Genomic DNA, 27326 nt, shown 5'->3' with positions numbered 1-27326 from the left:
AGGTTTAGTTGCCTGAAAAATCCAACTTGAAATGCAATGGCTGAGAATCAGAATGAGAATCCAGTGGAGAATGCTCCCTCCAATAGCAGGTTCACCATCCGCTCCCTGATCAGCACTGAGGACAGCGTCAAAGCTCAATATGGGCAACAAGAGTCAGCATTTGATACCTTTAACCTCAATAATCTCACACAGACCAGCACCCTTTATATGAGGACATTTGGCTATAATACAGTAGACGCAGTTCCAAATTATGACCATTACGCCAACACTGAAATCTCTGGACAAATAAAGAAGGTCAGACCAACGCTAGAAGATCTTCATTCCATTCTAAAGGTAAGACATATGAAAGAATGTCTAGTTTCACAAACATTAAAGAACAAAGGTAAAATACCTACTTTATGAAGTCAAAATAAAAACTTAAAGTAACATGTAACCGTAAAAGTTTCAGGAATTTAGAAGAATAAATACATCTAAAATTGTCCAAATGCGGGACCATCAAGGCAACTTCAATTCAAAAGCCATATTTTGGTAGCATTCCTTCACAACACTTCAAGCACATAAACAAAGTGTGACTTTTTGTTATTAAACTATGTTTATATGTCGGTTTTTCAAGATATCCCCCCCCCCATGTTTCCCAATAGCAATAATCCAGGATGACAACTCTAAACAGTTATAATTTGATATATATATTAATTGGAGGTGTTTCTTAGCAGTAGCTTTAGCCCTCACTGGGCATGCTCCCTTACTTTAAATCTGTGACAGCAACAAATAGTAACTGATTTTCTATAACAGGTAATACTAAAGCGTAAGAGAAATGAGACCAACTAATGTATCTGGTGACCAAGCTTACTAAACCGCTACTGGGAAATATGAATGGATAGGGGTCAAATGGAACTAATGCCTTATCTGTATCAGTTTCTTGGGGCAATGTATCGAATATATGACAAAAAGACCTTCCTTGGAAATATTATCCTGGTTCATGTCACATATTTGCATTATACTATATGCAGGAGAGTCTTTCGGCAAGAAAGGGTTTGCAGTTTTACAAAAATAATTGTGAGATTGTGTATCCATTTAGATTTGGAACCTATATTGTGTTGCATACAAGCAAGTGTGGTATTTTGGGGGAAATATTTCCTGAACAACAAAAACTGTCCAAATATGAATATTTGCTGAGAAGCCTGGAATACAGACTTGATGATCCTCATAAGCTGTAGACTGGAAATCTGGATATTCTGGCAAATGTTGTTGCAGATTGACACTTTTTATTTATCTTATGATGGTGTAGTTTGTGCCACATTGTATTTGAAATAATCATAATTTGAATCTTCCTCTGGGTGTCTGGGTATGCCAATTTTACACTGTGTATAATGTCACTGGTTAACTTAGAATTGCTTGTGCTTCAACCTCTGTATGATCTGATCTACCAGATCTACCAGGTCATGACACAATTAGTTTTATCAATGCAGCTTAGCTATTCATTCGTTTTACAAATTGAATAACTATCCTACCAATCCTATAAAAAAGCACCATAGGAATTTAACTGTGCCAACAGAGTAGCATCTGAATATAATATTATAATTTATTTTCTTAACCTAACAAAATACATAAAACTAAACAAATAAACAAAATGAATACCCAAACTGCTGATAGACAAAAGATAAGCACATCATTTATTTTAAAACTCAAATATCTACTAAGCGAGATGACAACCAAAAATATTTGATCATAATTTACAAACACATATAACTGTACGTCTCTCTGAAGGTTATACCTGATATCAGCAAATCTATCCTCTTATGTTTTTATTTGACTGCCAAAGGTTGTCTGTAAATACACTCATAATCACAAGGAGAATCTAGAGGAAGAACCACTAACAAATAAGGGGAGTAGTTCTGGATAGTTCTGGGTGTGCCCCACTGTTATTTTGTTGCCTACTGACACGATGATCTCAAGGGCCTTCTTGCTTCCTCCATACACAGGATAGAACAAAAGCATTTTCTGTGTTTGTTGCACACGTGACCAGGTACCCACTACAGTACTTCTGGACAACAAAACAACATTGGAGCTCCATCTATTTGCTCCTATATGCTGTAGAAAATATTGGTGTTTTTAGCTAACATATTTTTATGACATATTTCTACATAAAACCATTACCGAAATAACTTTACACTATGGACCTTGGTGTTAATTTTTAAGGTATTTTTTAAATCTATTTTAAACATGCCCCTTTTGATTGTTAAGTGCAAATTTTATCGTGAAAAAGTTTCTGTTACAAATGACAAGCCATTGCTGAACCAACTGTTCTACAAAATGTAGAAGTAATGTAGTTGATATCAGATTGTTTGGTAAAAACCCCCAGTGAAAAATATTCACAGAGCAACCCTTACCTCAAAAAAGATTACAGTAATATAAAAAATGGTATTGCCTGAATCTCACCCTGAATTTCCTTCAGACTGCTTAGGGGTGGCCTGGGGCACAAGTCCCACAGTTTGTGAATCTATGAATTAAAAGCTCAGATTATGGAAATGTACAAGACTGCCCACCCATTGCAAATTTTCTGAGGCTTACAGGTTTTTCACTTTTGTCACACAGCAGGATTCCAGTAATCATCTGGACCCTCCTGATTATGAAAACACAGTGGAATCTCCTGATGGTGAGACAGAAGATGCAGGGCAGAAGCCAGCTGGAGAACCTATTCGGTTTGGATGGATTAAAGGGGTGATGGTGAGACTAACTTGGTAGAAATAGTTTTCAGGATGCATGGCTTATTTATAAACATTTGAAGATCCCGATAACGCAAAAGTACAACTCCTAATATTTCACCTTAAATTCAATAGGTTACATGCATTGTTAATTTAGGGTTAAAAAAGAAAAGAGTTCAACCTCTACAAATGATCATCAGCGAATATATACAGACTATATATATAAATACAGTATATATATTTACACACATATATACATATGTATATACGGATTATAGATATAGATCTAATATAAGTAATTCAAAAAAAAAAAAAAATGCTGGTTTGACTGTAGATCTTGACACCACTGTATTTTCGGATATTGTGCTTGTCCAAGAAGTCATTCTTGCCTCCTTTTAGGCATTAATGCATTGTAGGATCTTTCATTGCAAGATTATTCCACAAGTTCAGTTTGTCAAGTCTTAAAGGGTGGCCTCTTGTTTATGTAAAAAAAGACTGACAGTTTCTGTCTATAGTGTCCTATAATTTACAGTACGTGTAAAGAGCATTCATGTCCCATAGCAAGGGCCTATTCTCAAAAGAAAAAGACCCCAGCCTTGACAGTCTACCCTCATAATTTAATTGTTTATTTTACCAATTTAGTTGCACGTTTTTATTAATATCCTTCTTAAGTACTGGCGCTCAAAACTGCTCTGCATACTCAAGGTGAGACCTTACTGCCCTGTTCTCCAATTTAGTCAAATGTCTCTGCCCAATATTATTTTGTGAATATGACTGTCCACATGCTAATAAAATAGGGGTGTATTTTCTACAATTTAACCATGAATATGCAACCTTCAGTCCACCACAGAATGTTAACTGCTTTGCGGAGACAAGTGACTAGAATTGAGAACAGGGCAGCAAACTGGCAAATGAGATTGAATGTTGATAAATGCAAGTTATGCACTTAGGTAATAAAATTATATAAATGCTAGTTATACACTAATGGTAGTGTCTTGGGGGCCTCCTTAAAAGGATTTAGGATTTGGTTTCATCCCTTAATTCAATGCCCTTTTTATGCAAAACGTTATTTGCTTTAGTAGCAACTGACTGACATGACCTATAGTTTCAATGTACACAGAGTATTATCCACAAAAATGCCTAATATAAGCATTTGCACAGCCATATTTGTAAAATAATATTGGGCTACTGGAACGATATAATGTGTGTTCCCTGTTAACACTAGAGATGTCGCGAACTGTTCGCCGGCGAACTTGTTCGCGCGAACATCGGGTGTTCGCGCTCGCCGGAAGTTCGCGAACGTCGCGCGACGTTCGCCATTTTGGGTTCGCCATTGTTGGCGCTTTTTTTTGCCCTCTCACCCCAGACCAGCAGGTACATGGCAGCCAATCAGGAAGCTCTCCCCTGGACCACTCCCCTTCCCTATAAAAACCGAAGCCCTGCAGCGTTTTTTCACTCTGCCTGTGTGTGCTGAAGAGATAGTGTAGGGAGAGAGCTGCTGCCTGTTAGTGATTTCAGGGACAGTTGAAAGTTTGCTGGCTAGTAATCGTTTTGATACTGCTCTGTTATTGGAGGGACAGAAGTCTGCAGGGGTTTGAGGGACATTTAAGCTTAGGTAGCTTTGCTGGCTAGTAATCTACCTTCTACTGCAGTGCTCTGTATGTAGCTGCAGTGGGCAGCTGTCCTGCTTCTGATCTCATCTGCTGACTGCTGCAATAACAGTAGTCCTTGTAAGGACTGCTTTTATTTATTTTTTTGTTGTTTTACTACTACTACTAATACTACTACTATAAGAGCCCAGTGCTATTAGTCTAGCAGTGTTGGGGAGTGGGACTGGTGTGCTAATCTGCTGCTCCTAGTAGTTCAGCAGCACCAACTTTAATTTTTTTTTTTTAATATTCATTTTTTTTTTTATTTTACTTTTTTTTATTTTACTACCGCTGTAGTAGTGTATAAGTTGACCTTTTAGGCATTATTTGCCCTGTAGGCATTATTTGCACACTGTTTTCTTCAACCCGCCATCGAGCTGTGTGACCTTGTTCACATTCTGTCTAAATATCCATAATATTACCGTCTCCAGAAAAAACACCGGAGTCACTTTTTTCAAGCAGCCATAATATATTTTACGTAATCCGTATCCACCGCTGTAGTAGTGTATACGTTGACCTTGTAGGCATTGTTTGCCCAGTTTTTTTGGCCACAGCCACTGAAGCACAGAGGCCAGAAAAAATATGCCATATAAATGCTGAAAATAGTCATTTTTTGCCATACGTTGACTCAACGTATATGGCAAAAAATGACTATTTTCAGCATTTATGTGGCATATTTTTTCTGGCAACTGTGCTTCAGTGGCTGCAACCAAAAAAACTGGGCAAACAATGTCTACAAGGTCAACGTATGGCGAAAAATTACTATTTTCAGCATTTATATGGCATATTTTTTCTGGCAACTGTGCTTCAGTGGCTGCGTCCAAAAAAACTGGGCAAACAATGTCTACAAGGTCAACGTATGGCGAAAAATGACTATTTTCAGCATTTATATGGCATATTTTTTCTGGCAACTGTGCTTCAGTGGCTGCGTGCAAACAATGCCTACAAGGTCAACGTATGGCAGTTGTTTAAAGAGAACAGTAGATTACTAGCCAGCAAAGCTACCTAAGCTAAAATGTCCCTCAAATCCCTGCAGACTTCTGTCCCTCCAATACAGAGCAGTATCAAGCAGATTACTAGCCAGCAAACTTACTATCATCTGTCCCTGAAATCACTAACAGCTCTCCCCCTACACTATCTCTTCCAAGCACACACAGGCAGATTTTTCAGATACATTTTTGCCCTTGATCCCCCTCTGGCATGCCACTGTCCAGGTCGTTGCACCCTTTAAACAACTTTAAAATCATTTTTCTGGCCAGAAATGTCTTTTCTAGATGTTAAAGTTCGCCTTCCCATTGAAGTCTATGGGGTTCGCGAACCGTTCGCGAACCGCTCGCATTTTTGCGCAAGTTCGCGAATATGTTCGCGAACTTTTTTTCCGACGTTCGCTACATCCCTAGTTAACACATAGCAAAGTGCGGGTGTATTAAAAACACAACAGTGATCCCCTTCAGTTACTGTTTCATACTTTATTAGCAAAGTGTTATTTGTGTTTTCCTTCTGACAGATCCGCTGCATGCTAAATATTTGGGGAGTTATCCTGTATCTCCGGCTGCCGTGGATAACAGCACAAGCAGGAATAGGTAACTTTCTGGGTTTTTTTTCTGTTGTAGTTACTTAAAATAAATACTTGTTCTTTTTGTCCCTTTTTTTCCTCAGCGCTAACCTGGCTCATTATCTTTATGTCTGTGACTGTAACAAGCATCACAGGACTCTCCATCTCAGCTATTTCCACCAACGGGAAAGTCAAGTCAGGTACTTGAGTGTCAAGATTTTAAGATCATTGAATGGTAGGACATTATAAACTCCAAATGTTACATCTTCAGCCTAAAACCAATTTTCTAAAATTTAGGTGGAACTTATTTTCTCATCTCAAGAAGCCTTGGCCCAGAGCTAGGAGGATCAATTGGCCTTATATTCGCCTTCGCAAATGCTGTGGCAGTAGCAATGCACACAGTTGGATTTGCTGAAACTGTCCGAGATCTGTTGAGGGTAAGAATATTTGTGTTCTTGGATTTTACATTCACTATGAAATTGTCACATCTGATCATCCTGCTTTCTTACTTTAAGGATTATGACTCGACCATTGTTGACCCAATAAATGACATCAGGATCATTGGGATTATAACAGTTACAGTTCTGCTTGGAATTTCACTTGCTGGCATGGAATGGGAGGCAAAGGTAACTGAAAGTAGACTAAGTAAGAGTATTGTAATGATCAGTCTGTCAGGTCTGTTAAAGGAGGAATTGGAATGCATACATACAGTAAGGCATTTTGGTGCAAGTTATCCCACAGGTACAATTGGTTAACAAAAGCTGCAGAACCCCAGGATGACTGGCACTAGTATACTAGTAGATTTTACAAATTATATAAATAGAGGTGGAGGTAATCTCAACACAAGATTACAGACACAAGAAAATAATCCTGTTTCAGTAATCCAGTCATTGTATCAAGAATATAACAGACAGCAAAGAAGTGTTCACTTCACATTCCAGCCTAACTGACAGTAATCATATTTGGTTGCCTCATCCCTTTGCAATATTACTTTACCTGTGCCAATTTATCCCAAATTAAATTCAGGCTCAGGTACTTTTCTTCATTGTGATCATGGTCTCATTTGCAAACTACTTGGTTGGCACGGTGATACCCGCCACAGAAGAGAAACAGGCCAAGGGATTTTTCAGTTATCGAGGTAAGATACATTGGGTGGCAACATGAAAACGAGATCCATAACAGTTTGCTGTTACTTGAAAGAAAAATGCTCACAACCAGCAAAAGCTGGTGTAAATTACAGAACCAGAAATATCTCTATAGCAGAACTGTCTCACATTTTACATGTAGCAGAACAGTTTTTCTGCACCATATGTTTAAGAGATAGAGTATATCAAAATGATGATGTTATAAAAAATTCTAAGGAGCGTTGAAGTAGACTGGGTTCAATGAAAATCCCTTGAAGGGCCGGAACTTGGGGTAGGCAGAAGATGCACATGCCTAGGGCACAAAGATGGGGGACTCCATGCACGTACCTTCTCTGTTGCCTATCCATAGTCTGGGCCCATAGTCAAATCAAATCAATAAGGTGCCACACTTACACTAGATCGCCTTTTGCAGCGTCGGGTGCACAGCTGTGTTCCTCTCTGCCCAAGGAAAAGTTCCACTGTAAAGCAATAATTCCAGCAGCACTCTGGGCCCATGTTCCCTTACTGACATAGTGTTTCACTCCCCTGTAGTCAGAAAGAGTGTGCACTGTGGGGTTGGGCATCATGGCTGGTTGGTTTGCCTAGGCGCTGGCCTGTCCCAACTATACTTGCTGGCCTCCAGCTAGTGAGTGAAGATCCTTTCAGTGTATATGAAAAGTGGGCATTAAACAACTGATATGTGGACCATCTGGATCAAATGACACCCCTTGTGCCTTCAGTTTAAAAAAGAGAGGTTATAATTGCTTTTAGTGTTGGATTGGCATGTCTGGTGCCTGCTGGGGCTGCAGCCTCAAGGGCCCTCCTACCATAGTCCGCCTCCCCTACCCATGCAGTGATGCATACCTTATGTTGCCTTCCTCCTTCCTAACAACTGTAACCAGGAAGGAGCCAATGGCTGTAGACTATTTACAGCATCCACATGGAGTGAGTCTGGGTGGGCGGAGCCAATATAGGCTGGGGCTTACCGGTCCCACAGGCCCAGTCCAGCCCTGGTTACTTTAGAGCTCTTGTCCTGTTAAACAATAGTAAATATTTGAGCTTACTTCTTTTGTGTCCAATAGCCTTCCAAACAACAGTCAATATCTACCTCAGAACACAGAACTATAAACTGAAATTTAAAAATGTCTCTTTAAAACTTTTTAGCTTTGTTTTAATGTATTTTTTATTGTATTCTGCAGCTGATATCTTTGCTGAAAATTTTGTGCCTAAGTGGCGTGGACAAGATGGAAGTTTCTTTGGAATGTTTTCTATTTTCTTCCCATCAGCCACTGGAATTCTTGCTGGAGCCAATATTTCTGGGGATCTTAAGGTAGAAATTGTGTTAGAATTGAGAAATAAATATCTCAAAAATCCATTAACTCCAGTCCCATTTTGTGTAGGAGTCTTTCTGAACCCATTCAAATACACAATATGAGTGGCAAGATCTAAATATAGCATGCTGCAACCTCTCTAATACATCTGAGAGAGCCAAGGCATTCCTGTCTATTTTGCCTTAGCCTGTGGAATCACAGGGATTCAGATGTGACTCATCAGTCTCCAGGTGACACATCTGTAAGATCACAGCAATGTGATGTGATGTCAAACTTTATGTTGAGGGATATACAAATCCATCCATGTGGTAGACAGAAGTTGCATACATAGTTTTGCCTGAAATTTGCCCCTCCCCAAACTTTTTTTTTTACCACAACATTTGCTCCCACAGAATTTAGCCAGATACTTGATTTCAGACAAAAGACTTGAAAAAGCAACCTGCTATCTGCTACTCTATTACCAAGTGGTTATGGGTTCATATGCCAGCTTTAAGATGCAATATCAATACTTCCCAGCAGATGACACTCTACGGTCTACATTGTGAAGTACTTTACTTCAGAATAGAACACATTTGCCAATCCTGCTTGATATCTAGGTTCAACATTTTTGGCAGTAGCCTTTTATAGATGTGCTTTTTAAATATTTTTTATATAAGAAACTATTTTCACATTAATATCTCTCTAAAGTTTTTGGATTTTTAATAAATGTGTTTCAGTTATTTCAGAAATGGGTCACTTTACACTTTCACTGCTACATAGCTGACTTGCATCTAATACTGTAAATCGAATAAATTGTTTCCATCACAATAGTCATCTCTGTGACAAAAACCTCATAAATCTGAAAGAATGACAGCCACGTTACAAAGGGTAGTGCATATGATTTCCAGACTATATTGCAGTGCTTCTGACTTACCCAGGTACTTTCTAATAGCAGGTCCACATTAATAAATGACTGTATGGAGCTGCAACTCTGAGCTCCTTTGCAAGAAATAAGCCCATCAGTTCTGAAACCTTATTTAATTAGCACTTAAAGGGTACAGGTAATAAGTTCAATTATTGTTCAATCAGATTTAGCAAAATGAAAAGCCTGATTTAGATATAATTTTGCCGGACACAAATATTATTGATATTATAATTATTGATATTCTTTGCATTCTGTTCATTCAGGACCCAACTGTTGCTATTCCTAAAGGAACACTCATGTCAATATTTTGGACTACTGTGTCCTATCTGGTCATATCAGCAACTATAGGTGAGATGTACTGTTAGTGACAGTAATGTATTTTTCTGCTATTCAGCTGTACACTGTCCTATACCTATTTAGACATTGCTTATTCATATGGAAACTGCACTGGATATTTATAGGTACAGTGGAGTGCATGGATTATCACAGATGTTTTGTACAAGATGGGAAGGCAATGTGTATAAATAACTGTAAAAGTACTACCTGTAGTTAGGCATTAGCCAACGTTATATTCTGTTAAACAGCATTGCTCTGCAGAAGTATAATATTAAATCTCTTTCTCGCACTGTCTGTGTACCTTAGTTAGCTGATAACAATAAACACAGTATGGAGCTTGGTTGCAACAGAAGCTCTAACTAGCAGCTAGACAGCAGGGCAATTCTGATGAATGATGTTGCTAAAATCCTATAGCTAGGAAAAAAAGGCAAGAACCACTAACAGTATAAAAAGCATTTGATTATTGTATATTTTTCATTATAACAGTGACTCTAGTTCTAAAGTCATTATAATATACAGGCATGGGATCAGTTATCTGGAAACCCATTATCCAGAAAGTTTAGAATTAAGGAAAGGCTGTCTCCCATAGACTCCATTTTAGCAAAATAATCCAAATATTTAAAAATGTCCTCTTTCTCTGTAATTATAAAACAGTATCTTTTACTTGATCCAAACTAAGATATAATTAATCCTAATTGGATGCAAAACCAGTCTATTGGGTTTATTTAATGTTTACATGATTTTCTAGTAGGCTTTAGGTATGAAGATCCAAATTATGGAAAGATCCGTTATCCATAACACCCCAGGTCCCAAGCATTTTGGTTAACAGGTCATAGAACTGTATAGGAATGCTATAGTGTTTGATTCACACATACAGTACCCACCACAGATGTGCAATGGCAACGGCTGTATATTCTGTATATAAACTAACCCTTTCTTTTACATATACAGGATCCTGTGTTGTTCGAGATGCTTCTGGCAGCCTTAATGACACCATAACAGATGGAGGTTTAAACTGTGTTGGACTTGCCTGTGGATATGGGTGGAACTTCACTGACTGTGCAACAAAACAGAACTGTAAATATGGGCTGATCAATCAGTACCAGGTGCATAACCAATGCTTACCTATACGCACTACATGCTTGCCTTTGTCATAGGCAGACCGAGTTAATTCCACAATTTCAGCAATTTTAATATTAAAATTTTAAATATTTTTATAAACAATTATCTAATGGCATCTCAGCAGATTTTTGTGGTGAAATTTAAGCCAATAAATCTCAGCAAAAATTCAAGATTCAATTTATTTTCAGTGATGCAAATGTTGGCAAAATCACAACTGCAAAAAAAATACGAAATTGTTCCTAAGAGTTTGTTTAGTGCATCCTTTTTATAATCTGTTATAAATATATAGCACATGCCAATAATGCCTGCATGTATTTGTAGACCATGAGCATGGTGTCTGGATTTGCACCACTTGTCACTGCTGGAATCTTTGGAGCAACACTGTCATCTGCTCTGGCCTGCCTTGTCTCTGCTCCCAAAGTATTTCAGGTACAGTAGGGCAGGAATCCAGCTTGCTGACATATGCATAAATGGTGGGACTAGCCCTGATGTAAATGTTGTATAATCTCTTTATAGCATTGCAGAATTTGTCTGCTCTGTATAAAGCATAATAAATTGCTTGATAATACAGTACATTTAGAATATACTGTAAGCTTCTATCTGATCAAATATATCACATCACAGAGTGCTGCAATTTCATATGAAAACTACACAATTAATTTCAATGCATTTTATCACTAGTTGAAATGCAAGCCATTCCTAGGTCAGGCTAAATATTAAAGTATGACCCAGTCTGTTGTACATGCAACTGTATATCTTTCTTTATCTCTCTCTTTAGTGTCTCTGTAAGGACAACCTTTATCCACTCATTGGATTCTTTGGGAAAGGCTATGGAAAGAACAATGAGCCAATTCGTGGATATCTCCTAACTTTCCTCATTGCATCTGCTTTTATCTTGATTGGTCAGTACAAATTATTTTCCCAATGCAGAGGTATTATTAAGGAATTTCATGTTATTCACTTTATCCCCACTAACCAGAGCAGTTCATATTCATTATACTGCAGTAAAATGTAGTAAACTGTTCTTTGTCTTCTGTCACGTGATGTTGTCCCGCCAAAACATTACTGTCAAGGATCAAACAGAGGATCCCTTTCAAGTAAAACTGTCTACAGATGTATTCATTATAAATAGCCCATTAAATATATTATTCTGGTAACTGCACACACAATAATCCATTGGCAGTAATTCTGCATCACATGCAGCCCGGACTGGCAATCTGTGTGTTCTGGCAAATGCCAGAGGGGCTGCTATCATGTGCCGTAGAAAGTCACTGTTTAGTGGGCTGCTGGGACCTGTTTGGGCCTCTTTGTATTTGGAATACCAGGGTCTATTTTGACTCCCAGTCCAGACCTGATCACATGGTAGAAAGGCATGGGCTAGACTCCACTAGCAGCTTTACTAAACATTATTGTGGATCAATGTTCTTTGACGGTGCCAAAAGCTTTTCAAATTGTGACCATGCAATATGAATGATATAAAGAGTGTTTCATTTCTTCTGGATAAATGTAGGAATAAGGGCATAACTAAATTATGCATGATAAATAACTTCCCCCACTCCAGAGATAATGATTTATTACAGGAGAATAGGGTTTCAACTGCTGGATATGTTATTACAGCGCTTGCTCTATATACAACCTACACTACCTTCAATGAAATTATATGCTGCCACACCAGTGTTCCAAGCATGTGGTAAATAAAGAGAGAACTTTCTTAATAAATACATTTAGTACCACTATCCCGCTAGCCAAAAGTTTCTCTGGAAAGGTTTAATATATTATTTCATACTCCCTCTTTCCCTACGAAATTTTTTCTTCCTTCACTCTAACCAAACTAAAACCAGTCAAAGATACTTTAGGATGTTAAATATAATAAGTGGACATAATCTGTAATTATACTTATGAGGGACTTGTCAGCAACCTTGTGTAACTTATTCTCCTGCAGGGGAACTGAACACCATTGCTCCCATCATTTCTAATTTCTTTCTGTGCTCCTACGCTCTGATTAACTTTAGCTGTTTCCATGCATCGATCACAAACTCTCCAGGTAAGTGTTTCCTATATATATATTTGCCCCCATACAGAGATAGGTATAATATTCAGCGCACCGCCCCAGCCACAACCCCTCCACCCCCCTTCTTTCCTGCAAACATGTACCTTTTCTTACCTCTTCCTGTGACTGGGACAGGGGGAGGTCAGGGGCGCACACTCTCAGGCAGGTCTGGGTTGGTGGGGACCACATGGGCTGGTGTTCAGGGTTTTTTCTCGGTGTCCCACTAACCCAGTCCTACCCTGACAATATTGATACTCAGACTGCTCCATGTGTACATGACTAAAAATAAGTAAGGTTAATTTAAAAATGTACTCTGTAAGCTTTACATTATATACAGGATACTCTACACATAGGAATCAGTCATGGTCAAAATAATGACTATGACATTTCATGACATAGTGCTATCAGATTAATAAGAGTAAATTGCCATTTAATGGGTATTAAAACACTTGAAATATCATTTTCATTTTATTATTATTGTACCAGGTACATCAGTCATCATAAGGAGCACATGTTGCTTTAAGAGCTATTATAAACTGGAGTTTTCACCTCTTGCAGGGGAAGGAATGTTACATGCCCATATTAAGTGGCTCTATAGTGGTATAAAAGTGAATTGATTCTTATATCTGTTCAAAACTTCATCTTGCAATAGATGTTAACATAGTTAAGCATCTTAGTATTACTGACCCTTAAATGGTCTTCCAGTCCTTACAAAGGGGGGCTCATTTATCAACACTGGGCAAATTTGCCCATGGGCTGTTACCTATAGCAACCTATCAGTGATTAGCTTTTTAAAGCCAGCTGCAAGAAGAACAATGAATGCAGCAACCTGATTAGTTTCTATAGATAACAGCCCATGGGCAAATTTGCCCAGTGTTGATAAATGAGCCCCATTGTATTTAAATATTTCCTTATTGCTCACATCTTTTAGGCTGGAGGCCATCGTTTAAATACTACAGTAAGTGGGCATCTCTCTTTGGAGCGGTAATATCTGTTGTGATAATGTTCCTGTTGGCCTGGGAATCAGCTCTAATTGCTATTGGCATTGTCATTTTCCTCCTTGGCTATGTCTTGTACAAGAAGCCTGGTAAGTATTTAGGAAATGACAGGGTCTTCTGCATGTATAACTGTTTGTTATTTACCATCAGTATAAATATAATTTTCTGTCATTTGTTAATTTGTAGAAGCAAACTGGGGCTCATCGGTACAAGCAGGATCTTATAACATGGCCTTGTCATACTGTGTGGGGCTCAACCAAGTTGAAGAACACATCAAAAATTTTAGGTAAAGACACCAGTATCTTCCCATACTCGGCAAAATCTCACCAATCATTTCTTATCTAATGCCTTCACCCAGTGCCTGCATTCCAGAGCCCTTCTAGTACCATCTTATAATTTCCTACCAAGTTACTCATATAATTCATGAAAATCCTACTGCATCACTTCTGGTTCTATTACAATAAGCCCCATATTTTCAACTGCCTCTGTTCATATTTCATTAGTTGTTCAGTCATATCTCATGAAATATTCTGAACCTTTTGAAAACCACTATGAATATACTCTTAATTCACACAAACTTGAATGAATAAAATACTTAGAGAATATTTAGAGTTTAATCTAATTTCTTTATGTAGAGTTGTAAAAATAATGATACCTTTAATAGCTAACAAAAAATGACATACAGTGCAAGGTTTTAGGACAAGAAATCCAATTAAAGAATGAGGAGCAGATTAGCTGCAGTGAATTTCTTCTGGGTAGTGGTTACACAAGGTTTTAGGTATGGGTGTAGAGTTTAACCTGTACAGTGTAAATAAGTGTGCTCTCTATATGCTTAAACAAAAGCAGTACGCAGAAGAAAAAGTGTCCATGGGGCCTTGTGTCATCATTACTGTCCCCTTGAAAAGAATGAGGTTGCTACTATTTTTTTCATGTTTTGCCCCACTTAAAATACTACAATAACAATGTAATCAGACCGACCAATTCCCTTGACTGTTAGGTAACTGTGCTTAACTTGGTAGTCAGCTTTTGAGTGACTTAAAGAATTTGCACTCAAAGAACCTTAAACAATTAGGCATACCAAGTGTTTTCTCAACTGTCATTATTTCTGTCTGTAGTGAAAACTTGTCAGTAACCGTACTGGCTGACATTGAATTGAATGTCAACTGACACTGTCACTGTGTATAGAGGAAAATTTTGGCCTCATTAACGAGGCACAGTACAAACTGCTAAACCAGGGTGCAAAGTGTCATGCACAGCTTTCAAAGACACAGGTCTTTACGCTTCTCAATAGAGCTAAACGACCACTGCATTTCTTGTGAATATAGTGCTGCCTGTGTTTGGCAGTGTTCCTTTCAAGAGGTGAGGACTGGGACAGCACATGGTCCTCCCCTTGCTTGCATGTCATACACATGTGGAAGCTATGAACCATAAAAGGGCCCAAGGAGCAACACACCCCTGTAAATTATCACCTACCTATGGACATAAATTCAGGGCTATGTTGTACCCAGAGGTGGACCAAGTAGTACTGCAATACTACCTGGCCTAGTGCCAACCTGCCCCAGTGATTGGTCTGCACAACCAGGTTCCGGCCCAGAACTTTAATGAATGACCATTATAATCTATAAACACCACTTTCAATACTGATCAGATCACATAACTTGCCGCTGTCAAATCACTTTTATTATACGTTGCACTAAAATCATGCATGCAGCCTATTTTTAGACATTTTTTTTGATGATGCTAAAAAATGCAGTTTAACTTGATAGAAGAGTGTTAAACTATTCAGAGCAGAAGCATTTCAGATTTATAGTAAATACAGTGAAACCTCAATTTTACATCCCCTGATTTTTAGTTTTTCCTCATTTTATACCATTTTTGTGGGCCCACCAATATATAATGCATAATTTATTTCCTTTGTTTACATGTTCCCAGATTTTACAGATTTTTTCCACCAACTCTCTCCTCCTAGGCCACAGTGTCTGGTTCTAACTGGTCCTCCAAACTTCCGTCCTGCTCTTGTGGATTTTGTGGGAACCTTTACTAAAAAACAAAGCCTGATGATCTGTGGGAATGTCATCATTGTGAGTTTTACAGGAATCTCTAACACTTTAATTCCATGTAACTATACTGTAGTACCCTATAGTACAAAACACAGGTATTAAATGCATATTGCTTCTATTTTAGAGGAGTATAAAGCAATGATTAATGCTTACTCTTGACAATATATGTCTCCTATAAGGTCTATATGTCAATCTCTATGTCATTTTCCAGTTGTGCGTACTTTTACACATGTGCTTTTTACCAATGGCTCTGCAGGCAGTTTTATGGTCTAAGACATCCCCGTGGCTCAGTTTTATTTAGCCCTCATTCTCCTTTATTTTTACACCTCCATAATAATTCTACTCTTTCTTGGTTCTAGATGCCTTTGCCTAAAACACTCTATATATAGGAATTTTGCATTAATATATAACTTTGGCTGTAATGGATAAACAGGGTCAACGAACACAGAAACTCCAGGAGATAAGCCCTGAAGGACACATCAAGTGGATGAACAAAAGGAAGATTAAAGCTTTTTACACTGGACTGATTGCAGATGACTTGCGTAGTGGAGCTCAGATGCTTATTCAGGTAAGCAGCATAAAACAAATACTTCGGAGATGATTTATCAATGATTGTTTTTACAAACAGTACAGATGCATAGTATACAACATACAGATTGCTTTCCTATAAAACAGTTTATTTTACATGCTGGAATTAATTTAACATCATTGTTTTTATTAGTTTTTCCAACATGCAGCTTGCATCAGGGATCAAGGGTTGTGGTGCGTGCAAGGGCTTAACGATAAAGGAAACAGACCCTGTGGTTGCAGGGGGCCCTGATTAATGAGCAATTTTAATATATCTTGATAGAATATACCAGTGTTCTGGGGCCCAGTAGCATCTAGTTACGCCACTACGTGCATGTATACATCATCCCTGGTGAGCAGCATGTACTGATATCCATTAAAAAGGAAGATTTTCAACTTATCAAAGCAAAATAGCTTTTACAGAACAGATACTTTTCATTTTAACCTACTGTAACTTGTGTGACTTTACCTAGAATACAGATTATGTCCCATTTATTTTGTCTTAAAACAGGAAGCAATATGTAAGGCTATTTAGTGCACCCGTATTCCTGCTCTATATTTTAGAAATCATACATATTAAAGGGAACTGCCACATTGACTTGCTTATAAGCTAGACACAATAATATCCAAAATCTAAACATCAATACATACTGTCTCATTCAAGATGTGCCTTTGTTTTTGACATTCTAGGCAGCGGGTCTTGGACATATGAGGCCAAATGTCCTCGTCATGGGATTTAAAAAAAACTGGTCAACATCTAACCCAAGAAATATTGAGAATTACATGGGCATACTGCAGTAAGTAAATGTTAGATCGGTAAAACAGCAAGAAACATTTGACATTGTAATAGACTCTTGTAATATGAACAGCTATTTTTGCATCCTATAACTTCAATTAACATGCATACGATAAGGTGATATGTGAGGGCTACCCCTCCAAATGAAAACGTAACTTTTTAACTAAATTTAACTTCTTAACTAAAAACATATACATATAAGACTGATTAAAACACAAATCAGATGTGAGTTTTAATTCAGCCACTCAGCTCGCAGTGATTGAACTAGAGCAGTGGCAAAAATCCACACAGCATAGTAGAAGACAGTAATATTTGGCTGTCATCTCCGTGCTGTTAATGGCTCCCCGAGGGGCCAAGAGATAGGAGATGCTTGTCTAAGCAATGCGAGCAGAGGTATGAATTTCCCTGCAAGAATTTCAGTCTTAGTTATGATTGAATGACCAAACTCCCATATGTATTTTAATCAGTGTTATGTGTATATGTTTTTATAGTACAATTTTAAGTAATGAAGTAAAAGCTTTTAATTTGGAGGAGAAGCCATCATCATGTTTTAATAAGAGGGGGTTAGGAGAAATTGGATGGGCCAAGATTGAGGTTTCTTTTCTCTTGTAGTAAGCTTTACTATTTTTAGGATCAACTTAAAACAATTCCAAAAAATTAGCACCATGCATCCATTAATGACAGAATGAGCAAAAAGGTGTGCAGCTGAAATACTTAACCAAAATCAAAACCAAAATGATCTCAAGAGAGAAGTACAACTAAAGAGGGCCGTTGAAGCACTTCTTCTTGACCTAAGACACGTTGAACTCAAAACTTAACTTTTATTAATATAGAGAAATTTAAATGTTCCCTAGGGAAAACCAAATGGATATCATATGACTTATGTCTTTACTAGCCCTTCTAGGTATTTATCCCTATTTATAGGTATTTTGGGTTTTATTTTTAAGATTATCTTCAGTTTCTTGCTAAGCTTCACATGATCCTCTTTTCTATTTTAGTGATGCACTTGACTTTAAATGTGGTCTGTGTCTGTTAAGGATGAAAGAAGGTCTCAATATATCTCGTGTCATGCAAGCTCACAGTAAGTCTCTCTCCCTCTTTATATATATATCATATACTCAACAGACATGGAGACATGGCTATAAATAGCCTCCTATGAGAGATGTAAATATAATTAATTACAACTCAAACACAGTAACATAGTAACTTAGGTTGAAAAAAGCACATGTTCATGGAATTCAACTTTACATCCAAATAAAACCTGGCTAATTGCTGGCTGATCCACATCTAAAACCATTCCAATTTGCCTCAGAGAGGGAAATTATGAGCAAGGAAATTCTTCCTTGCTCCTAAATGCCAATCTACAGTATCTAATGGTAAATGATCTAATGTATCCACCAGTACAAGAACTACAGGAAGAGAATTCCACAACTTCACAGCTCTCACTGAAAAAGATGCATTTTGAATACTAAGATGGCACTTTCGTTTTTCTAACCAGATGTCCTTGTTTCTGCTGAAAGGACCTATTAGTAAATAAAACATTAGCGAGTCTGGAGAGCATGGTCCGCTTATATATTTAAACATAGTTGTCTCATTCCCTCTTAATGCAAACAACCCCAATTTGGCCAGTCTTTTAATATAGCTCAGCATATTTCCCCTTGCAGTTGCTGACTGGCATTGTTTCTACAGCCAAGTTTATTATACACATGAACCAATATGCCCTTCTCCATTATGGATTTGCCTAAAGCAATTGTTTTAAGGGTATAAGTGGCTTGCATTTTTTACATCCCAGGTGCAAGGCTTCACATTTATCAACATTGAATCTCATCTGCCACTTAGCTGCCCAGATTGCCACTTTGTCCAGTCTACCAGTCTTCCTATCTCTATTGTCTCCCCTAACTATTAAGATTGGCATTACGACTCATTTTGTAAAAATTTGTGCCAGGTGGCAAACCAGTTAGTGTGGCTGATTTTCATGGGGTGTTGCCTTGGAAATAAGATCATGGTCAAAAATCTCTTATTTATTAAACTGGGAATGTTGTGAGGTGTAATGGAAGCACTGGCCAAGAGGAACAGCAAAAGAGAGTCTGTGAGCATGGCCTATATCAGGAGGGTACAGGGGGTAACTGCAGTCAAGATCATATGGCAGAGGGCCCCCCAAGAGACATAAAAGGCTATTAGAAGGTTGGGCATGTAGGGGGCTGGTTAGGTTTGGTATCAGTGCCGTAACTAAGGGGGCCCAGTGGCAGAGTTTCAACAAAATGGCATGTGACTGGGTGGATCAGGGATGATGTGAGGTATTTTAATTAATTGGGGCTCCATTCTACTTGTTGGCAAGCCCCTCCACAAAATGGCCCAGTTGAACAATGTGTAAAAGAAACGGATCCGCACACACACACCGATTAGTGCAGTCGGGGATTATCCCCTTTTATTCAGCCACCATTCAGCCACCAAACATCATTCAGTTTGGTGGCTGAATAAAAGGGGATAATCCCCGACTGCACTAATCGGTGTGTGTGCGGATCCGTTTCTTTTACACGTTGGTTGCTAAGGGACCCGGCCGGGTCAACGGAAGGAACACACCACCAGTTTGCAGGATTGGTGAACTACAGGTGTGCGGTAAGAGAATTACATTGTAATCCAGTTGAACAATGGCCTAACAATTGGAGCTGCTTGGGGAGGAGGTCCCTGCTATCTTAGTTATATGTGGCTCTGTGATTCCTGATGGGGGCCCCAGCTGTGATACTTTTGTTTAGACTGCAAAGCCAGATACAGAAGGTACAATGTACAACAGTATTGCAGGCACAGAAAGGGTCAGCTTTGTTGCATATTTACAAAATACCCAGCACTGCCCCCTTCAAAGCACCCACTGTATTGCCCATCAAAGAGTTACAGGGACAATTATTTTTAACACTCCCAAGAGCTGCAGTTACAAAAATGTTGATAAGTGAGTGAACAATTTTTTGATCTGATTTACAAAATAAAAACAAAACAAAACAGTAAAGCTTGAAAAATATGTCTTTGTCGAATGACAGCCAGCTCTAATCCTATTATTTATTATTGTGTAACATGAATCCAGATTGCTTTGCATATTGTTGGCTTTCAAATCTCTTTTTAAAAGCTGCAAGTTGTCAACATTTCCTGTTTTATTTCTGTTTAGTTAACCATTGCCTACCAGTTTTTAAATGGCCATTGCTAATAGTTTGCAGCACTTTGCAATATGAATTTGGGTAGTATAAATACAATAAAAACTTTCCAAAAAGCCCAAAAGACAGGGTTGAAAAGTCCTTTAACTACCCACATTATCAGTGCTAATGGTTACATTAAGAGAGAGATTTCATTAGTTACTGGTAACTACGTATGTAGTAAGTAATATGCACGTTACCATCACTCTGGTAAGCCTATAACATTGCTTAATATTACCAACAGGAATATATGAGTATTATTGTGTCTGTACATTTTCTGTACATTTTCACTACAGTTAACCCTGTATATGAACAAACAGAAGAGCCAAAACTGAAAGAGGGGGGAGAGAATGGAGCCAGCTGTTCAGCACAGTCAACATGTAAGTTGCATTGCCATATATCCTGTCATTCGAGATTATTACTGTTCCTCCTAACCTTCAGTGTTGGCAGATTTATCAAAACGCTGTAATATTTCTATTTCACTTTTTCTCACCAGTAACAATGATGCTGTGTTTCACCAGGTGAATAATGGTTATTTGCTCAAGAAAGTTTCCAATGCCTATTGGATACACTGATTAGCCTGGTATTTTGGGTACACAACAATTTAGCCCATACCTTATAAAGTTTTTTACCTTCCACCATCTCGGGTCAATTACAATTAAAAAATTCTTAGGTAAATAAGTGAAAATATTATATATGGGAAAAAAAATCATGGCTTAAATTCAAGCAAGGGAAAAAAATTCCTGTGAGTCTTCCAATTTTTTTTTAATGTCTGGCTCTTTTGTGCACCACATTAAAGCATTATATACACTAAAAGCATTATATACACCAAAAACATTTATGCAGCACTTCACAAAGATTGTTCACCATTCATGTAAATCCTTGCTCCAGTGAAGCTTACAATTTTAGGTCCGTATCAGATTCACACATTTATCTGTCTGCTTCCTCTATAGCTAATAAGAAAACCCCTCCTCCCCAGCCGCTCTCTTACCTGTGGCGAGGAAGGGAAGCGCAAGACGGCACTGAGTGGGCGGAGTATAAGTGGGGCAGAGGCGGGACAGGAAGTGGGTGGGAGGAGAATTGGAGTGCACCGGGCCCCTCTGAAGATTTTTTGCAGTGGGCCCATCACACTCTAGTTTCACAACCGCCAGGCCCCAAGCATTCTGTATAATAAAGATCATATACCCTTATTTATATTCTGGATCCTCATTTCCATAATAGCATATTTTTAGGAGAAGAAAACGACTTGTGGCATTCCATGAAATTAACATGCATTTCCTGTGAATTTCAGTGGATCCAGAAGCCGTCACAGTTGAGCAACAGGCGAGCACCATCTTCCAAATTAAACAGGATAAAAAGACAATTGATATCTATTGGCTTTTTGATGACGGAGGTAAATGTGGAAAAATTAAGAAAAAAGTCAATACACCTTTCTGAAAAATGTAAATTGTCATTTTTGACTAATTCACAATTGAGTTAATGGGCCTAATGTTTTACACCATGCTTTCTTGCAAATAAATGTAATTATTCTGTGTGAATTCATCTAATGAAGTAATGAGCATCTTTTCAAAACAGGACTGACACTTCTGATCCCTTACTTGCTCAGCCGTAAAAAGAGATGGCAGAAAGCTAAAATTCGAGTGTTTGTAGGTGGACAGATCAACAGGATGGATGAAGAGTGCAAAGCGTAAGTTGCATTTTTAAAGGGGTTGTTCACCTTTGAGTTAACTATGATGTAGAGAATGATATACTGAGACAATTTACATCTATCTTTTATTTATTATTATTTGTGGTTTTTGAGTTATTTGGCTTTTTATTCGATAGCTCTCCAGTTTGCATTTTCAGCAATATGGTTGCTGGGGTTCTGATTACCCAAGCAACCATGCACTGATTTGTAAATGAGACTTGTATTTGAATAGGAGATGGTCTGAATAAAAATAGGAGTAATAAAAAGCAGAAATAACAATACATTTGTAGCCTTACATAGCATTTGTTTTATGTCGGTGACCCCCATCTGAAAGCTGGACAGAGTCAGAAGAAGAAGGCATATAATTAAAAAAACGGACAAATAAAACTCATTGATCAGATCATGTACAATGATAAATTAGCCCATCTTTTGTGTTGTTTTGGAGGGTAACAGGAACTTAGAATACAAATAATTCAGATATGGCATGGCAGTGCCAAATCATGTCTTGCCATATGCAACAAAATCTTAGACAAGAGGTATCCAACAAAAGAACCATAGAACAAAATATAGATTTTATAGCTCCTAGGCAAAGGGATCTATAGACTTCTTTCTATGACAAACACTTTTTAATATAGCCACACTCAAGCATGATGTAACACTACACTGAAAAGGTTGGATGGTGCCATTTGAAATGAGATCTTAATAACTGCCCTCCTGATCGATATGATTGATGTTCTGCACAGGCCCTCAGAGATCCAAACATTAGGTTCAGCCTAATTGTGGCAACCATTTTGAATAACTGAATTGAGCAAATGTCCACTTCTTTGGCAACATAGATGACTGAAGGAATCCACTTGCACATGGACATCTTTAGACTCCTGTAGGTTGCGCAAGTGATTATACTAATCCTAAATATTAAATAATGCACAAACTGTGTATATATACATCTTTTGAGCTGTATTGCAGCAATCAATACTGGTGAAATTAAATTGTTTCCTTTTTTTGTTACAGGATGATCTCCCTATTAAGTAAATTTAGAATTGGATTTCATGAAGTCCATGTTCTTCCTGACATCAACCAAAAGCCTCGTCCTGAGCAGTAAGTAGCTGTGTATGACCACTCTAACAACTATCAATAAGCATGCATACAATGCATTGTTATGAGCATTCACATATACTAATATCATCCAGTAATTCATTTTAGTATAGCTGTATATATAATATGATTAAAGGATAAACATTTTACCAACCTATTCTAATATACACCCTATAATAGAAGGTCCTATAATATTTCCATGCCTGTCAAACTTGTCTGTTTGTTGACATTGCACTCTGTTGACATTGATTTAAAAATGTTGGCACAAAAGGTGATACTTTTGAAAATGGCCTTCAAGGAATTAAGGGAACATCTTGACTTGGATGCATGTCTACAGCTTGCAAATAGAGAAATGACAATATGCAGCAAGCAATGCATTTATAAGTGTCTTTATCTTACTTCTCATTCCCAGTATTAAGAGGTTTGAGGATCTAATTGCCCCATACATGTTAAATGATGGCTTCAAAGATGAGCTGCTAGTAAATGAGATGAGGCGTGACTGTCCTTGGAAGATCTCAGATGAGGAGATTAAAAGGAACAGAGCAAAGGTGGGCAGCCATACTGAATACATTTGTTCTGCGGGATGAATCACATATCGGGACTGGGATTCAAAATGTTTCTTGGTAATTCAAATTCACAGAGGACCAAACTGGCCCTCACCAGCCCAACAAATAATGACTGATTACAGCCCCGCTGGCATCTGTCATAACTCCCCCATAACCCCCAGATTGATCTGGTTGTGAACGCCAAAGACTCAAGTGCAATTTGAGTGTAATTTCCTCATAATGCAGCATTTTCCCACAGAAATCCAATGTGTCACAAGGGGCAATGTGCTTGGCGCAGTTGTACTTCTGGATTCAGAAGTCAAAAGGACTGATTGGCGCTGAGCACAAGTATACGTGCAAGGAGTGCATTTTGGCACAAGTACCTTTAATGGAAAACATTTAAGTGCAGCTGACTGCGAGTAAATTGCGGGGACTGCAACTGCACTTGCAGATGTAAATGAACCTTAATGTCTTACTATATCACAAACCATTTTCCAGGTATTAATATATGTGGGATACTTGTGATCTTCAGTGGCTGTGATGGGTTGGTCAAGAATAAATTTTGTTCATGTCTGTTTTTACTTTTTTAGTCCCTACGACAAATCCGTCTGAATGAAGTGCTTTTGGATTATTCCAGAGATGCAGGTTTGATTGTCATGTGAGTAACCTAATAATTCTGTTACTGAGCACAGTTTCAGAAGAATAGGTATGGGATCTTTTACCAGGAAATCCATTATCCAAAAATTGCCAAATTATGGGAAAGCCATCACTCAACAAGTTGATTTTAAGTAAACAATACAAATGTCTTAAAATGATTTCCTTTGTTTCTGTAATAAAAAAAACAGTGTTTGTTTGTATTTTATGGTTACTAAGCTGCACAAGAGTGTATTGGTGGAAAAACAAGCCTGTTGGGTTTATTTAAAATATTTTAATTTTTTTTTATTATACTTAAGGTATGGTGATCCACATTATAGTAAAAACCCTATCCAGAAAATCCCAGTTCCCAAGAATTCTATATAATAGATCTGATGCCTGTACTGGTATGGGGTCTGTGGTATAATATAATGCTTCACTTTAGTACTTTTTCAAATAACAGAGAATGTTGTAATATTTAGAACTCAACAAAAATGTTAAAGATAGCAGAAATATAAACTTGTTATAAATGTGTATGTAATTACATTTTACTAATCCTCTTTTAGTACAATTCAGTGTGTCACAATGGGCACATAACATAGCCAATGTTCCCTCTAAGGTTCCCTCTAACACAAGTTTTGAGGACATTACACACGACAAACTGGGGTGTGCACAAAGAATTTTGTGTTAAAACATCAATTCTGATCTGAGAACACTGTTTTTAAAAACACACAAAAAAAACACATTATACTCTACCTTATATGGGCATGCATGCTATATTGCCTCTTTCACAAGCAACCAAATGGGCATAAATACCTTTGAATTGAAAAATATTAAGATCACTGAATGAAAATTAGCTGAATTGCTTGCAAAAATGGGCAAGTAACCATTTTTCCTCAATTAAACAACTCAGTGATCTCCATGCTTTTCAATTCAAAGATATTGAAGACAAAACACACACCCCATGCCATATACAGATAAGTATTATAGCAATGTACTAGCTTTTGTTTATTTTTCCAAATCGTTCTGATATGCAGTAACAAAAGCATTATCTTCCTTAGAACAATGCCAGTTGCCAGGAAAGGAAAGTGTCCCAGCACCCTATACATGGCTTGGCTGGAAACTCTTTCGCAAGACCTAAGACCTCCTGTTTTATTGACCCGAGGGAACCAACAAAATGTGCTGACCATGTATTGCCAGTAAAGCTTCCATTAAACAGGATGTAATATGTCACGGTGCCTAAAAAAACGTTTTGATTTTGTTTAGTTTGCCAACCTCAAAATATATCACACACTAATCTGTAGAGTTGAACACTGCTTGTCAAGATGTGCGTTTCAGATACTTATTGCTATATGACGCAAACTAATCTTTGACCTGTAAATAAATAAGCCAGTATGCATAACAGTAGTAGCATAACTGAAATTATGGTAATGAAATCATGATTGTATTGTACGAGCCTGGTGTAGTCCTCCATTTGGCAAAATATTGATTGACTAGTTTTATATAATCTGTATTTAGAAAATACACATGATTATAACAACCTTAGATCTACAATACTGTTACATATACCTTGTTTACTTTTCAATTATATGCAGTGATTGTGAATTAATCCTTTAAATAATGTTTGGACACTAGTATTTAATGAATGTTTCAATCAAAAGATGCCTGAACATGTTACGGTTAGTTAATCTTTCTGTACACGGTAATAGCTGCATATTATACTTCAGTACGCTGCTTTTTGTACATACATGTTTTTATCCTAAATTCTGGTCAGAATTATACATTTTCTGTAATACTAATGGTATTAAATATTTATATTTTCTGTGCTACGTCTCACTATTATTACCATATAATTTTGTCTATGGAAACTTTATTAACTTCACTGTTAAAAATATAGACTAGCTAGTTTTCTCTGTACTTGTTTTAGAGTTTTGATCTCATGCACATCTCTGTTTTATAGGGCCAATTTACTAAAACAGTGCAGCACAAGCAGCAGCAATAAAAAAGGTCCATATGCAATTAACCTAACCTTGTTACTGCCACACCAAAGGAGAATATAATAATATACAGTAACAATTGGTCTGCTGTTTATCTCTTTTCTCAATGATTAAACACAGAATTATCATATATACACTGGGAAATATGATATTATTAGGACTGGCTCCTGTTGACATGGTACAGTTTGGTTTAAATTAGTTCTGGATTCTTCTTTAATTAATTCTGAAGTCTTCTTTAAAGGGAAACAATACCCCTCAAACCATGTAGGTCCCTATAAAAATATATTGCATAAAACAGCTCATACAGCATTTTCATAATAATAGACTTTTTTAGTAGCATGTGCCATTGGGTAATCATAAATAGAAAATTGCCATTTTAAAAAATAAGGGCCGTCCCCTTGGATCCTAGGATTCACGGTGCACACAAACATACCAAACAAACCATACATGTTTGGTCACATGAGCCAATTAACAGATAGAGTTCTGTCTTTTGCTCTCACACTTCTCACTGTTACAGTTAGGGGCAGATTTACTAAGGGTCGAATATCGAGGGTTAATTAACCCTCGATATTCGACTAGGAACTAAAATCGTTCGACTTCGAATATCGAAGTCGAACGATTTAGCGCAAATCCTGCGATCGAACGATTAAATCCTTCGAATAGAACGATTCGAAGGATTTTAATACAACGATCGAAGGAATATCCTTCGATCAAAAAATCACAGGCAAGCCTATGGGGACCTTCCCCATAGGCTAACATTGACTTCGGTAGCTTTTTAGCTGCCGAAGTAGGGGGTCGAAGTTTTTCTTAAAGAGACAGTACTTCGACTATCGAATGGTCGAATAGTCGAACGATTTTTAGTTCGATTCGAAGTCGAAGTAGTAGTCGAAGGTCGAAGTAGCCCATTCGATGGTCGAAGTAGCCCAAAAAACACTTCGAAATTCAAAGTTTTTTTAATTCGAATCCTTCACTCGAGCTTTGTAAATG

General features: G+C 37.6%; 1 protein-coding gene across 1 annotated transcript; it reads left to right on the top strand.

Annotated features, from left to right (window-relative positions):
• Positions 1 to 26168, top strand: LOC108714020 (solute carrier family 12 member 3). Its single transcript, XM_018257846.2, has 26 exons — positions 1 to 333; positions 2596 to 2727; positions 5862 to 5937; positions 6014 to 6109; positions 6207 to 6346; positions 6425 to 6535; positions 6936 to 7047; positions 8233 to 8363; positions 9532 to 9616; positions 10556 to 10710; positions 11048 to 11155; positions 11505 to 11628; positions 12669 to 12770; positions 13708 to 13863; positions 13961 to 14060; positions 15744 to 15855; positions 16268 to 16402; positions 17092 to 17198; positions 18196 to 18278; positions 20679 to 20762; positions 21674 to 21775; positions 21958 to 22069; positions 23081 to 23167; positions 23577 to 23712; positions 24300 to 24367; positions 25404 to 26168. Exons 1-26 carry the CDS (start codon positions 37 to 39, stop codon positions 25543 to 25545), a joined length of 3093 nt encoding a protein of 1030 aa, XP_018113335.1. The 5' UTR covers positions 1 to 36; the 3' UTR covers positions 25546 to 26168.
• Positions 26169 to 27326: the final 1158 nt, after the last annotated feature.

This window comes from Xenopus laevis, chromosome 4L (genome assembly GCF_017654675.1).
Source record: "Xenopus laevis strain J_2021 chromosome 4L, Xenopus_laevis_v10.1, whole genome shotgun sequence".
Lineage (NCBI taxonomy): Eukaryota > Metazoa > Chordata > Amphibia > Anura > Pipidae > Xenopus > Xenopus laevis.
Note: the sequence above shows the minus strand (reverse complement) of the source record. Positions and strands in the feature narration are given on the sequence as shown.